Source organism: Anser anser, assembly GCF_964211835.1.
Source record: "Anser anser genome assembly, chromosome: 19".
Taxonomy (NCBI): Eukaryota; Metazoa; Chordata; class Aves; order Anseriformes; family Anatidae; genus Anser; species Anser anser.
In genome coordinates, this window is record NC_139740.1 from 12,402,901 (window position 1) to 12,418,150 (window position 15,250).

General features: G+C 42.3%; 1 protein-coding gene across 7 annotated transcripts in view; it reads left to right on the forward strand.

The window, feature by feature from the left end:
* The window catches only part of CEP112 (centrosomal protein 112), a 163,328-nt gene extending 149,559 nt beyond the window's left edge, over positions 1–13,769 (forward strand). For 4 of the 7 annotated variants that reach the window (XM_083804906.1, XM_083804902.1, XM_083804903.1 and 1 more), the window contains 3 exons: positions 9,570–9,671; positions 11,955–12,019; positions 13,331–13,769. In XM_083804906.1, the coding sequence (XP_083661032.1) occupies positions 9,570–9,671; positions 11,955–12,019; positions 13,331–13,334 (171 nt within the window). In that variant the 3' untranslated portion in view covers positions 13,335–13,769. The other 3 variants (XR_014573911.1, XM_083804909.1, XM_083804904.1) reach the window with 3 other exon arrangements.
* Positions 13,770–15,250: the final 1,481 nt, after the last annotated feature.

The window sequence follows — 15,250 nt, forward strand, 5'->3', positions numbered from 1 at the left end:
GTGCCTTGAATTCTCATGATTAAAACGTGATCCTTGGATCTCCAGACTTTCTCAAAGAGTTGTCTTTCTCAGAACACGCTGGAGTCATCTAAAACCAGGCTAATTAGCTGTAGTTTAGGTGGATAGTTGGACTTGATGATCTCAAAGGTCCTTGCTTGTCTAAATGATTCTGTGGTTCTAGGTTGGGCATTTAAATTAGAATCTTTGCCTTGTGGCCAATCTGCAGGTGAAGAGGATTCAGACAGTATTTGTTTTGCAGAGCTGCTGAGCCCTTTGGAAACTGAGAAACAAACAGTAAGCACGCACTGGAGGTGGTGATGAAATTCTGCCATTTGCTCTGGTTGCTTCAACCCACGGCGTTGACATCCTTCCAGAATTTTCCCCCAGAGACCCGTTTGTGCTCCCACAGAAATGGGAAGCTCAGTGTAGATCTGAACGATCTTAACCACAGAAGCGATTCGCAGCGAGGAGCCCTGGCGCTGGCTGCGGAGCAGCTGCCAGTTAACCCCACGGGCAGCCTGCGCTGGCATCGGTGCTGCAGTGGGGAAGAAGGTGAGAATCCAAAAGAATTTTCTACTGTGACTTGCAAGAAGATCGACACCGAATAATGTCACGTTCAAACAGCTCCTGAGGTTTCTGCATGCGACCAGCACGTACCGGGGAGGCTGCGTTTGGAGAGCGCCGTGTGCTGAGGGAGGGTCCTTCCCTCCGTGCCCGTTTGCTTCTCTCCTTTCTGTTTCATCTGTTGCTCTGCCAGCACCCCGAACAGGAGGGTACTGCATACTTCAGCTTTTTTCCTTTCATAAAGCATTTCAAGAAAAGTATACGTTTTGTGAAAAATGTAAAAGAGCAGCCCGAATGGCATAGCTCCCCGCAGGCTGGCACCTGAAGATCTACTGATTCAATATCTGCAGACAGCAGATTTCTTTTCTGACTACTTACGGTGGACAAATTTAAAGTTTAAAATATTTTCATGGAAAAGGAGTTGTTGGAGGGCCACATACAAGCAGCAAAGAATCTGAAATAAGTGAGAGCAGCTGGTCTGTCTGTTTGGCATATGCAGACAAAGACATCTATTTCTTACATTTTCTTTCTTATTTGGCACTTCCTGACGGAGGCTGTTCAGGAAGAATGACGCTGACCTTGGTTATATTTCATGAAGGACCTTTCACGGATATAGGTGCAGCTGTAGGTGCATGGCAATGCTGACTACGGTACCATAAAATCAGTACTGTCATTATTTGGAGCCTGATTCTACTACTTCTAGTAGGTTCATGCCTACCATGCATACAATTCCACTGATATATTCGTTAATCACTTTGATACAATAGTGCCCCTCCAATCTTTAATTAAGTCTGAGATTGTTACAATAAATCAGAACTTTGCATTTGCCATATTTTGCGTCTTGTATAGCATTTTCTTTAACAGCCTACTATGAAAGGAAAGCAGAATTAAACAGAATGTGGCATGCTGTATAGCATAAAGTTTCAAAATAGCAGAAGGAAGAAGCAGCTCAGATTCAAGCACAGAAAAACAAATTTTCAGGTGGGATTTGAAAGGAACTGGAAATCAATAGAGTTGAAAGTTCCCGGGAGCTCCATATGGCAGGAACTGCAGGAGAGAAGGCTCTCACCAACTGTGAGACTGTCAAAGGGAAAAGAGGTAGATGATGATAATGTATGTGTGGAAGTCAGTGATCAAATGTTAGCTTTGGTAATCAGACACAACTGGAAAAAACACAAATGTATGCCTACTTCATAGGACTGAATGAATTATTGGAATGAAGTGGCCAGCTGGAGAGAGAGACTAACACAGAAAGTAGAGAACAAACAGTTGAAAGGAGAAAAAATATTTTCGCCAAAGAAGAATAGAAGCATATGCCAGCATGCAGGAATTAGAGAGTATTTTAACTTGACAGTTTTCTAGCTCTTCGTCTTAAATAGGAGTGAATGAGAAAGAAAGCTTACTTATAAAAGAGCAGCACATCATTTTAGAGCATCTGTGGCTTGCTTGCGCATTATCAATTAAAGGAATTGTGTTCTATCACAAGTGTGCCTGGGGTAGTTTTAAGTACAACTACAAAGGACAGTGATGGTGGCATTTAATGCAGGGAACTAAAAGAGGAGAAGTGGCACTGCATGGAGGAGCCAGCTGGATGACAGCAGAAAAGAACACGGACCTCGCATCTCCAGGTCAGGCTCTCGGTGACGTGTGGTCGGTTAGCGAATTACCCTGTTCATTTTTAACAGGTGACGAGGTGCTTGGATGGAACTGGAAAGGACTGAAGAAAGGCCAGCTTAATGCTGATTTTAACATCATCTGAATTTTAAAGTATTATTTTGTTTGCAGTTTGATCAGCACCAAGTGCCATCTTTCAGAAGTAGGTTGGGGAGGTGCCGCCGTAGTTCTCTCCCGCGCTACCCTGCTCACCTGTGCTCAAAGTTTATAGACTTACCAGCTGTGATGCTTCGTAAATCCGGCAGCTTGCTTTCCAGTTGAGATGCTGGTTAAATTTTCCTTCTTGAAAGAGGGGAAATGGTGATAGTAAAAGTAGCTTATCTACAAAGATTTGCGTGTTCACACAGACAGTGTGAAAATACTGAGCTTAATCCCGCACGCTGCTGAGCTTTGTCAGCTCTTGCCGTCATTAGTGAGCACTCAGCACCTCTCCTATCAGATACTGAAACCTTGACTTGCTGAACCACCCCAGGATGGAAAGGATTATGTAGAAGGTAACACATGCTGGAATGTAAAACTGAAATACAGAAATACATTCCCATGGCAGTGTCAAAGATGCTTATAGCTTTATTTCAGACTTAATTATCTTGATAGCCTATTTAAAATTCTCTGCCATCGACAGAGCCATAAATGAGTACCATGTGTCTTCAGATTTGGCCCCACGGTTCCCGGGCTGCTTTCGATTCCTGCTCTTACACGAGGAGGACCACTTGTTGCGCAGTTATGACCTCTCCGGCCGATGAAAGGATGGCACTGACAAGAGCTGAAGGAAATACCGCTCAGGGACAGGGATGGCATCTGCACTGAGTCATCTCGAAGGAGGGGAGAAGTCAGGGATCCTCCAAATCCCAACTGGAACAATAGAGGAGCCCTTCGGAGGGGGAGGTTGAGAGAACAGCGTGAATTTTCTAGCCACAGCATTCCTGGTTGTTCCATGGTGTTGACAGTGAAAGCTTTTATTCCTCTCCAACTCGCGTAATCCCAAGAATGCTGTTCTTGCCATATGCAGCCCACTGCATTTTTTTAAAAGTTTTGCCTGACTTCCCTTCCTCTGCAGTTATGAATTATATAGGCTCGCGTTGCCTAACTGCAAACAGAGGATTTTCCAGGTGGGAGATCTTGGTTAAGAACAGAAAGATATCAAAATACAAACCCCTGAAGTAATAAGGCCTCTTGAACGCAGGTTGGAAGAAACTAACCGAGCAGAAAGCTCAGTGTGCAGCGAGCAGCTTGGCATAACCGGCGGTCCCTGCGGGTTAGTGAAACACCAAGGCAAGAATATTTTGGACGCTCAAATGGTTTACTAGCTAAAGACAGAAAAACAAAGGGGACAGCTATGCTACCAATTTATGTTTTATTGAAACTGTCAGAACAGACGAGGTTCTCCAGCAGTATTTTCTCCGTGGAGAACAACATGGTGCACACTTGACAAAACAACTTGCTCAGCTGATCTTGCTTAGTTACTGTTCTCAGCCACACCGTGTTCGTGCAATTTATGGTGTTCATTACTTTCCTTAAGAACTTGAGAACGGTTGTATCAAATTGCATAATATTTCTTTAAATCCGTAAGAACCATATTTCAACATACATTTCACAGTAAGAATAGAAGCTCCCACTGGCCGGAATGAGAGAGGATGAGGACTGAAAAGCAGCGGATATTTGTATTTGCCTGTATTGTGAAATGACAAATGAAGTGGCCTTGTTCTCCATTGAAAAAAAAAATTAATACATCACTTGGTTCCTCATTATCAAAAATTGTTTGAGAAGATTTCAAGCTGTAATTGTTCTTCCACAGCAGAACTGTGAGAGATCAGAACCTTAAGGAAAGGAACTGCAGGTTTTGGTGCAGTTTGTTCCTTGGTTGCAGGGATGGCCCAGCTTTCCCCAGGCGGGCCGAAGGAGGAAGGCGCCCGTACAGTTCTCAGCAGTTCGGGGGGAGCAGAGCTGTATTCACGTAGGGCTTAGGAGTGCTGAGAAGCAGAGGAGGCTCTGCAATTAGGGAGAACAGAAACAGACTGAAGTTAATCATTACTTTGATAATTTTTTTCGTTGGTGGCGGTTGGTTGGTTGGTTGGGTTTTTTTTGGGGGGGAGGGGAGGTTGTGTGTGCATTTTTGTTTTGTTTTGTTTTTTTAATTGGGATGGCATCGTGGTAATTTGTCCTTCACTTGCCCTTTTCAAACTGCTTTCCGAAAATTACTTCAGCCATCCTCACATCGCCTGAATGAAGTTGACCTGTGCAATATTATTATTATCCTCATTTAGGATGAGACTTTAGTCAGAGATTAAATGGTTTGCCTAAGGCTGAAGGAGTTATTTTTCCCTTTTTGGTACCCTAACCTGTCTTCAGATTTATTACAACACGTCTTTCATGTCTTCTGCAGAGGTTTGTACTGCAGAACAGATGCACAAACTTTTTAAAGAGATTTCTGTTTTGAACATCATTATAACATCATTTTACGCCACATGTCATTCTTCAAATAATGCAGGAAAGAATTTGAGAGAGACAGGAAATAGCTTATCTCATCTTACTCCCCTGAAATGTGGAGAAAATTTGATAATAATTACCTGATCCTAATTATACCTTTTGGTCACTATCCTAGTATTTCCTGGCACACGTGGAATTATCCTCCTTCACAAATATTACAAGCAGGCAGAAATTAAGATACTAAAAAACCACAAAACCCAAGTTAGGTGAGCTGCCTTTCAGTTCTTATCTGACATAAACAAAAAGTTAACTTCATGCCCTTCAAGACGAGACTTTTTTTTTTTTAATTGGAACTTCAGCAACTCTCTTGTGGTAGCTTCCTTTGCTTTGGCAACATTTACTCCAGTGTTTCATTTGCATTTCCCTTATGTTCCTCTGGTTCAAATCAAGTAATTTACAGTTGGGAGATCTGGAGGAGATTGCATTTGTGATGTGTTTTTTTTTAACGTTTTGAGAGGGGGATGTTGCACTACCTGGAGTCCCCAGGGCCGCTATGCTCCGGATGATAAAGTTGGCATCACAGATCTCTCGGAAGAAAGAAAGGGAGAGCTGGCTGTGAGCAACCTAAATCTGACACGGTGTGGCTGTGGCTGTAGAGCAAAGCACAGGGGAGAAGCATTAAAAGTGAAATTTGTCTTACTCTACTGAAAAGCTCTTGGGCCAGGCCTGACTGCTCGGCTTGGAAACTCAGTGCTGTATTTCTCTGCTGAGCACTGAATCCAACTTTTATCTCTTTTGGGAGCGGTTGGTTACCAGCTATGACAAGATCTTGTTGTAGTCTGTGCAGTTACAACTTCCCTGCTTTTTGTATCACTTTGTATAATTGCGTGAAGATTTCTCTCCTTTTTATTCTAATTTCTTGTGACTAACCATAGGTGATCTCTGCATGGCAACTTCAGCTTTCGGTTGTTTTACTGACACCAAAGATGATTGATGGTAAAACTTTAAACCTCATATGGTAGCCACCAACCTGAATAAACAAAGAGCAGTGTGGCAGCTTAATATTAAAAGCTATAAAACCTTCCTGGGGGTTCTTGGATTAAATCAACTCACCAAAATGAATTTTAAAAAGGCTTTCTCAGGACTGAAGGAAAATGAACACAACAGTAAATGAAATAGAGCTACCCTCATCCAGAAGACTAAAACCCTCCTGAGGGCTGAAGAATTGCAATTTTAAACATCTTTCGAGCACAAGAGGAGACACGGTATTTGTGGATCCTAGGGCGGCGGCTTGAGGCTATAAAAGAACAAAAAAGCCTTTAAGGTACACATGCACACACACAATCCCTGCAGACGTAGCTTTCATTGGTCAAAAATAAAGGTTAAAAAATAAAAAACCTTCCCCGATTAAAATCAGTATATGTTAGCCCACTATGTGTTATTTGTCAGTTCTAAGAAGTGATTCAGATTTTTGCCATGCACTATGTTAATCTCTTGGTCAATAAACCTTGATAGTAACCTCAGCCAAAAATATCAGCATGTTGTTTATCAGATTATGACAGGAAACAGCTGGGATCTTATTTTCATCTTATTGTGATGCAATTATTAGTGAGCACAGTTGAAAGTAACATACTTTGTCTTAGCGAACAAACAAATTGCAGTTGTATGCCAAAGAACAGTTTGCACTGCGAGAAGTGCGTCTTCTCTCCAAAACCGAGTAAGAGACCAGCCCCAAGCAATACTTCTGCTACCAGGGCTTGCTTCTCGTTTTCTTTCTCCTTTTTCAGCCGACCCGGTCATACATAACTGTATTTTAAAGCACAGTACGTGTTTTTCCTGACTTTCCAAGAAACACCTTCATCAAAAAGCAACAATCCCCTTGGTGCTTTGCAGAGCTAACAGCAAGCATTAAAGAGCACTGGGAAAGCGACATCTTTGGAGGACACTCGCAGATTAATCTATTAAAAACAACGACTTGGTCAAATGACCGCGCTCAATGAGATCATTATTGTTTCACTCATGGAGCTGTATTCAAATTGTTGTTGTGTCTATTTAGAATGAAACCTTCTTGACTTTCCTCTAGGAAAAATTACAGTAAGGGGTCCCTGCTGCGGGCCTGGCTCCTGAGGAAGCTGGTGTGAGTCCCAGGTCCCTGGGTCATGGTGTAGTGTGTTACACCGGGGTCAGCTCCTCGCGTCCCCATTGACCGTAAATGGGGAGCTTAAGGGCAAGTTTGGCTTGAAAGCCGGGCTTTCTTTGCTGGTTGGGTCACCCCAGTGTAGTAGCAAGGTGGTAGGAAGTGTTGGATCGAACGTAGCCTTGAACCTCAAGTGAACGTGGCCTGTAAACAGTTTGAGTAATTAAAAGGGACATTTGTCTGCCTGGGGGCTTCTGCAAACCCACCGCAAAGCTGTGCAGCAAAGGTGGTTCGTGGTGGATGGGATTGGGTCCGTGCACTAAACCCGTATGCAGTGAAAGGGAGTCTGTCCTGACTTCACATGCAGTTAGGGACGGGGAACAAGCCCAAGTGTTCAGGGGCTCCCAAAACTCGGGGGAAGTGGCAGCGCTGTGCCCATGGCTTCAGCTGTGGCACACGGAGAGGCCAGGCTGCACCGGCGGTGCCAGCCCAGCGCCCGCAGAGCTCCCCGAGCCGTCCCACGCCTGAAGCCTCCGCTGAACGTGGCTGGCAGTGGGAACAGATTTATAACCAGCATAGCCATCCAGACCCTCGGACGTGTGAAATATACCTTCATCGCTCACAGTGAGGAAATAAAAGCATTTTGCGGTTCTAGCTGCCTGTTTCTACTCCTTTCTCACCACAAACAAATGTAAGAAATGTGAATTAACTGAAATACATGTTTCTGCTGTATCAAGGTCCCCACCCAAATGAGCAGTTGGCTCGGAAAGTATTTATGCTGGCAAAGCACCTATTCAGAACTTTGTAAGCCTTTATAGAAAGAGTAGAATAAGTTTATTGGAGTAACTTTAAAAAGCATAAATTTTGATCACTGGCTTATATACAAGCAGAGTTCAAACAAGGTTTCCTGTCTTACAGTGGTTTTTTTTCCTGTTATTTCTTTGTATTTGCATAGTAGCATCACTTGCAGTTCACAAGGAAAGCCTCTAATTGCCTATTTGCATAGAGATTTGGAGATTTCTTCCTGCACGTTGGAATGACTCACAGACAAAATTTTCATCAGATTGTTTTATTCCTCTTACATCGATAATTGTACTGAGCATAATGCGTAGCTTGGCATGCCCTGCTTTCTCCAGAAGATAGTAATTGGCACATTGTTGGGTGAACTTTGGGCTCAGTCGTCACGTGTGTGAGCACGTGTGTAAGCAGGCTGGGAGCTGGAACTTAGATCTTACGGCTTCTTCAGATGTGAGACCGAGGTTTTGATTTGTGCTCACAATGGCAGATCTAAGAAATTTTGTATCTAAAGCAGAATCGGCACAAAATGGCATTGGTGTGTAGATGCATCGGAAAAAAGAATCAATTTGAAAGTTTAAAGATACTTCATAAATTAATCTGATATTGAATCCCTTTCATCCTTTATTTACATATTCAGCTGCTAATCCAGAAAAACACCTAAGTGCTTGGTTAATTTGAATTAAGCAGTTAATCCTATTGGAAGGTGAGTACAGATGTGAGGCCCTGATTCAGCAAAGTAATAAGGCGTGCAAATAGTCCTGCGAGATGCAAAGCTGAGCAAGGCTCTCGGGACTCATGCGCCAAGGTTCAGCAAGTACAGCCACAGCACAGAGTACCAAAGCACAATCCTTCCAGTTGAGCTGTCCTCACCTAACGCCACTTTGTACTGTAAATTCAACATCTGTTGGATAAGGTTACAGAGTAAAATGTTCTTCTTTAGTTGTAGTGATTTTTATGCAAACATCTCCTCTCCTAACATGTCGAAGATGCTGGAACCTGTTGGTTGAGGTCTCCCAGCTGTACAATAAAACAAGCTAACATTTTTGCCTATTGTTTACTTGCAAATTTCTAACACGTGCTACTCCACTTGGTAGTTCACTTTAGAATACAATTGTATCCACCTTATGGGAAGAGAGTTAATTGTACAGATGATAATATTGCTATTTTATGTGATGAAATAGGCAGAATCTTCTTACTGGTCAGGTATCTTTATCAGGTTATGTGCAATACGCTGTAAAACTACTAGATAAACTGGTTTGCCTTAGTTCATGAAGCATGATTGAACCATGATCTGTGAGAAGGGGCAAAGAACAATTTGCAGATTTTGTGTATAATAACTTTAAAGCAGGTTTTTAAATACTTGCACTGGTACTGGCAGGCCATGAAACCTTTTGCCCATATCCCTCAATCACCTAAGAATGAAATTCAGGAAGATGCAAAGTGCAATGAAAAATGGGTGCACAGTGAACAAAAAAATGCCTTAAAAGATCCCTGAGGTTGAGAAATTTTGTAAAAACTCTCGGGAAACAGTAAGTCACCTTGTCTAAGGGAGTAAGGGGCAAACATCACACGCTGACCTGATTAAGATCCCATTAAAGACAAAAAAGAAACTTTTGTGAGCTAGAAACCTGCTGACTAACGATCTGCAGTTTGTCTGCTTAAATGCTCTACCGAGATAGATTTAGGAATGCTAGTAGTATTCCTTCTTCTGACTATGTCCCAGCAAATGCCTTAGCATTGCCTTTTCATGACTATTTCCTTTTCATGTTTTCTTTTTCCTTTCTTCCTCTTTTATTCCGCTTTTGCTCTTTACAGGTCTTGGCTGATCTTTCTTCTCTCTTCTTAACTTTCTCTTGATCTAACAATTCTGAGTTTACTTGAACTCCAAATAGGGCAAAAGAAGCAAAAAAGTTATTCTCTAACTTCCAAAAGTAGCCGTCTCTTTATGTATTTTTCTGTTCTCTTACAGATGACCCATATACGACAAGAATATGAAAACACACTCAAAAGTCTGATGCCAGCATCTTTGAGACAGGAACTTGAAGACACCATTGTATCTTTAAAATCTCAGGTAAATCTTTATCCATTTATCTATCATATTGTATCTTTTGATGCCAGATTTTGTTCCACTTGAGAGTCAAAAGTAGAAAATATTGCTGTGTTCAGTAGCATTTTCACAGCCTTTCAAATACAGCATACAGTTTGCTCTCACTTTTCTTACCCTGTTTTTCCTAGAGGAATTGTTTAAAGGATGCTTGTAAAGGATGCGAAAGAGAGTGAGAAATCATTTTGTTTTCTTCTCAGCCTATATAATGAAGCAAGTGAGATATTTCTTTTAAGACAGTAGTCCCAGTGATTACTGTATTATTTCTAGGTTTTCCTGTAGAAAGAGATTCTAATGGACTTCTGTAATGCTTTCTCTTAAATGTTTCAAAACACTAGCTCATCTACAGTAACGCAGAATCAATATTGTTTATATGAAACAGGCATAAAACTGGCTAACAGAAATATCAAAATCTCATTGTAAATAGGGAACTACGTTGTAAATAATAAACTGGTTATGTTTCTAGTGTGGGGTTCCCAAAGAAGTCATTTGGTGCTGTCCTATTAGGATATATTATATTATATTAGGAGCTGGAAGAAAGCAAAATATCATCATTGCCTGAACTCGCAGACACATAAAGGTCTGAGGAAGGATAAATAACAATAAAGAGGAGTGATCATAGATGCCAAATAACAGTACTCCAAAAAAAACAGGCAGTGTTGGCACATGGCCCAGTGCAGGACTGCTTTTAGGCATGGGTCGGAAGGACTGGAATCTGTCCTGGGCTGAAGGGAAGAAATGAGGAAACACCGTGGCAGTCCTGGTGGTGGCTCAGAGCTGCCCAGGGCTCAGAGAAGAGCAAAAGCCCTGAGGACACAGCATGCATGTTTAGGCTTGACACCAGCACACGCCTTATACCAATTTAAAGGACCGTTTTTCAAGCTATTATAGATCTACAAACTCTCAATTTCTCTTTCTTATGCAATCTCTCTACGGAGATAGTTAGTAATTTCATGTATTTGCTTTTTATTGCCTTTTTTTTCCGCTTCCTTCCTTATTTCCTTCCTTGCTTCCTTCCTTCCTTCCTGTACAATGCATAAGGGTTATTATGTAGCATTTTCTTCCAAGCACAAGACACTTCACTGACAAAGTTTGCCTTTAATAGAAGTAGGAAATTTTCATAGGGGAAAGTTTCAAATTCCTATGTGCTGCTAGTGCCAAAACTTCAACACTATGTTACAGGCACTCTGCCCACATGTCAAGGGATTCCTAATGGAAGTGAAGCTCTTTTTCATTTAAATATTTGTGGGAAATAAAGAGTTAAGGATCAAGTGGGGAAATCTATTTCCAGTTGATAGTAAAAAGCTATTTTTAAAGTGTGGTTGACCGTTAGCACTGTCTAGTAGGAAGCGTTACACTGGAGCTAATATGAGAGTATCACACCTTTTAAGGAGTTAAAAAAAGCAGAATCTGATATCTACCTGCAGGGCTTTTGTAAGCATCAGCAGCATTTCAAAAGAGTAAAAGTAACTACACACACTAAAAACTGGGTGTTATCCCAGAAATACATAGCTGCTGGCTGTATTTCCAGTGGTACGCTGTAGTCACAGACCACTCAGTAAGCAGGGCTCTTTTCTGAAGCACAGGTGTCCTCGTCTTTGAAAATTGTTGAAATTCCTGTTTCGAAACATCAGACAAGAAGGGCAATGGAATCTCTGCACCTGTCAGGATTATTTATTGTTGGAGGAGGATGAAGAACATGGGCTGGGTAAAAGCCCGAGCAGTGATAAAAATAAACAAAAAGAAAATACTGGATGCTTAGGCAAAGTTTTTGAAAAGCATTGCTAAATATAAAGTACGCTGCCCAATTGCCAGCTCTTGTTGATTTGTCCAAAAGTGGCCACGGTGTATTAATAAACATTAATTTTCACACCCATCCAGAACAGGTGAGTATCTTCACACCACAGGAGAAGTGCAGGGATCAGAGCACAGACTTCGTATGGGCGTTGAGGGTGCAACTGGAGTTCCCAACCCCTCGCGTAATCGATATGCTACCGCAAGCTGAATTTCAAAACTGTTTTGACTCTGTTCTTAAAGTAGGGAGTGTGCAGCTGGTGTGTTGAGGATATGCAGGCCAGGAAAGCCATGCTGACAATCTTCTATAAAGTATTGTGATTAATTCCAGTACGCAGCTAAAATGTTATTGCATTTACTTAGGCACGATAGGCAAGAAAAACACCATTATGAAATGAGTGCAGATTTATTTATTAGAATTTTGTACAACATTTTCATTTGGGATGTATTTTACAGGTAAATGTTCTGCAGAAAAGAGCCTCTGCCCTACAGGCCGAGCTGAATACCTACCGCACCAGGAGGTACGTGATTATCTTTGATTAATTTGTACCATTTCACACCTGTAGATCCCAGTTATTGAAGTTTTACAGCTTAATTAAAACACTCAAATATGGTTGCCGTTTTAAAAGATCCTTATTTTCAGTAAACAAGCGTCTGAGAATTTTCCCAGTGCTTAGTCAGTACTATTAGAGCAAGATTAGAGAACTTGCAGGTGCATTGCAAGTCTGGGCTTTGCCTCGATGTTCATGATGAGACAGTGGCTCAGTGCACAGCTGCAGCTCTGCGGTGATGCCACCTCCTTTTAAGATAGAAAACAATGATGCAATGCATAATATTACAGATCACATCTTCAAAGTACCGGATCTTCATGAGCCTGAGCTTTTTTCAAACGTTTACACCCTCCAATATAAATTATGGCAAGTGCTGCAGCAATAAAAAGACTTGCTGTGCCTTTAGAGTAAGTGATTCACATGGATAGGTGAGTAAAAGGAAATTTCCTAGTAAAGTCACTCCGTCTTTTTATATTTATTGGCTTTGTTGATACTTTCGTATTGCACATGAGGTGTTCTGCAAATAAAAATGCGGGCTTGTAAAATTAGTGTAAAAATGTGTAAGATAATTGGACATTTGTAAAGATGTTAACAGCGTGGAAGTTGTCTGAAAATGTTAATCCAAAATTTTTTGTTAACAAGAATTAGATAAAGCTAATTGGAAGCTGAAAATGTCATAAATTCTTGGTAATATGTCCAGCGTAGGTAAATTCAGAAAAAAAAAAAAGAAAACTAGGTAAATATAAAGCTGTAATATAGTTTCAGGACTCTCCAGTAACAGCAGTAGCACTGCAAAGGGATGGATTTTGTCTCAAATTTTTTTGAGTTAGTGTCTTCACGGTTAGGAAAATAGCTATTTAAAATGATGAATAATCATCGAGCAGGCCTGGTCACAAGTGACCAAAAGTCGAGGGTGGAAGGAGCCCTGTGCACGTCCCAGTGGAGAGGAAGGGCTGGGGACAGAGCGAGCAGGAGAGGAGCTTCTGTGCTTCTGTTCAGAGAAGTTCTGGTCCTGATCAAATATTTTTCCAAGACTACATTCATGCAAAATTTTGTTTTTGAAGTTACCGGACCCTTGTTCACTGAAATTGTGCTTTTTTTTTGCTGACACTGGACATCTGTCAGTGAAGAACTAAGTTCAGCCTGCCTGTGCCTATGGCTGCAGATGTGGTCACAGCCGTAACCGAGCCTGCTGCGACAGGGCCCAACCGTGATTTCAGCCTGTTGTGTGTTGTAGCAAGAACAGTAAGATAGAACTAATGAGAATCTCTTAATTTTCAGGTAGCTGCTGGAGCTGTTGGATTTCTTCGATTGCCAAATGGACTGCTTTGAATAGGTTTGAAGATTTGGCTCTTGTAATTAAAATGCAAAGATCAGTGGCTGTTTTGTTAGCATACAAAATGCAGTGAAGTTCATGGAAACACATCCATTGCTCGTGCCAGATTTTTTTTAGTTGTATTTTCCTTCCATTACCTTTTATCATCATCTTATTACAGACTTATACTTTTGATATACTGTGTGTTTGACTCTGTGCTTGCTTACCAAGAGGAAAAGTTTCCTCTACTAATATTTTTGTTATTACTTCCTAGTACCATTCTTTTCACTTTTATACATGAAGAAAATCCCATTTTCTATTATTATTGTCCAAGATATTTTAACATATTTTGACATTGTTTTGTGTCCATGTGTTTACATAATATTAAAATATTATTTTGTACTATTTTGTTTTGCCATTATTGTCCTGCTTGGGCATCTCACTCACTTAAATAGCCACAGTGCATATGATATTTTTTTATGGCTTTTTTAACTGGGAAAATATTCCGTGCTGTATTTCGAGGAAAGCATTGTAGCATGAATGAGAACACCATGATGACAAATGCAGCCACTGTTGCCAGTTAACAGCATATAAAGCTACCAGTGGGGTTGCATGCACCGGTCACAGGAAAGTCCTTTGTCACTTACTGATAACACAGTTATGCGGCGTTATTGAAAAAGAGTCATAACTGATACGGCCCCGGTTCCGTGTGGGCGCGTGCGCAGGCTCTCTTGAACGTCCTGGTACCTCCAAGCAGGTGCCCCAGGGTTTTCAGAGGATGAGGTGTGGGAACTGGGGGAAAGCCAAAGGACCTGGACAGGGAGCCATCCTCGTAGCTCTCTCTGCCTCCCCAGCACAGAGCTTCCTTATCTCTTGGCCATCCGCGAGCAAGAATGTACCCGAGTACATTTGTAATCTGTAAATTTAGATACGCTGAATACAAGAATAGCCATTTTCTTCCTAGGCACCGTGCTGCCGGCAGCGTTCGTATCAGGGCACAGCTCATGGCCTGAGTGCTTGAGAGGGGGCCAGGAATTCCTCTCTTCGAGGTCCAGCTGCAGCACTGGCTGCGGGAGCAGAGCTCTCCCTGTCCCCGCAGGCGGGGACGGCCGCTTGTCCTCCCTCACCCGGTGCTCAGTGCCATGGTCCAGAGGGTCCTGTGCACGGCTCAAGCAACGGCTTGAGTGCCTGTGGCAGGAGGTGGCTGTCCTGCTGAGCCCCAGCTGCGCTCTTATCTCCACCTGGCATGGAGATCAATGAGGAAAGGCTTTGGCAGGCTGGGCTCCATTCTCCCCACCTCCTGGCAGCGCTGGCAGCGAGCTCCTTGCCAAACACAGGCCCCGGCCTCGCTCGGTGCTTTGCTGCTTGTCAGCCCGGCCTGGGCCTGCGCAGGTTTTCCACCTTCCTTGAATCAACAGGTGATTCCTCTAATTAGAGATAAGGGGTTGTCATGGCTCTGATAAGGAAGGAAGTGCTGCGGCAGGTGCCACAAAGCCCCGCCTGGGGCAATGGTGAATTTTCGTAGGAAGAATTTGTTAGGATACATGCAGTTAATTGTGGGCAGTAAAATTTAATGTATTTGCTCAGGGAGATGCATGGCAGCGATGGTTCGGCTCTACAGAAGGAGCACTGAGAGCTCCCAGAGCTGCGGGCTGTGATTTACTGGTTGGGTGTTGCTTTGTCCTTAAACAACAGGCAGTGGGATAGCGAAATCTCCCTTCTCACGCACAGAGGAAATGAGGAGATCTTGATTCTGGTGTTCTGCTGGCGTTTGTGCACGATAACTGGGTGATTATAGGGCTTTTGAAAGTACTGAGGGTGGGTACATCCATGAGGTAACGCACAGAGTCTCCTCTGTATGTTCTTCCCTGCGTAGTTTGTTAAAT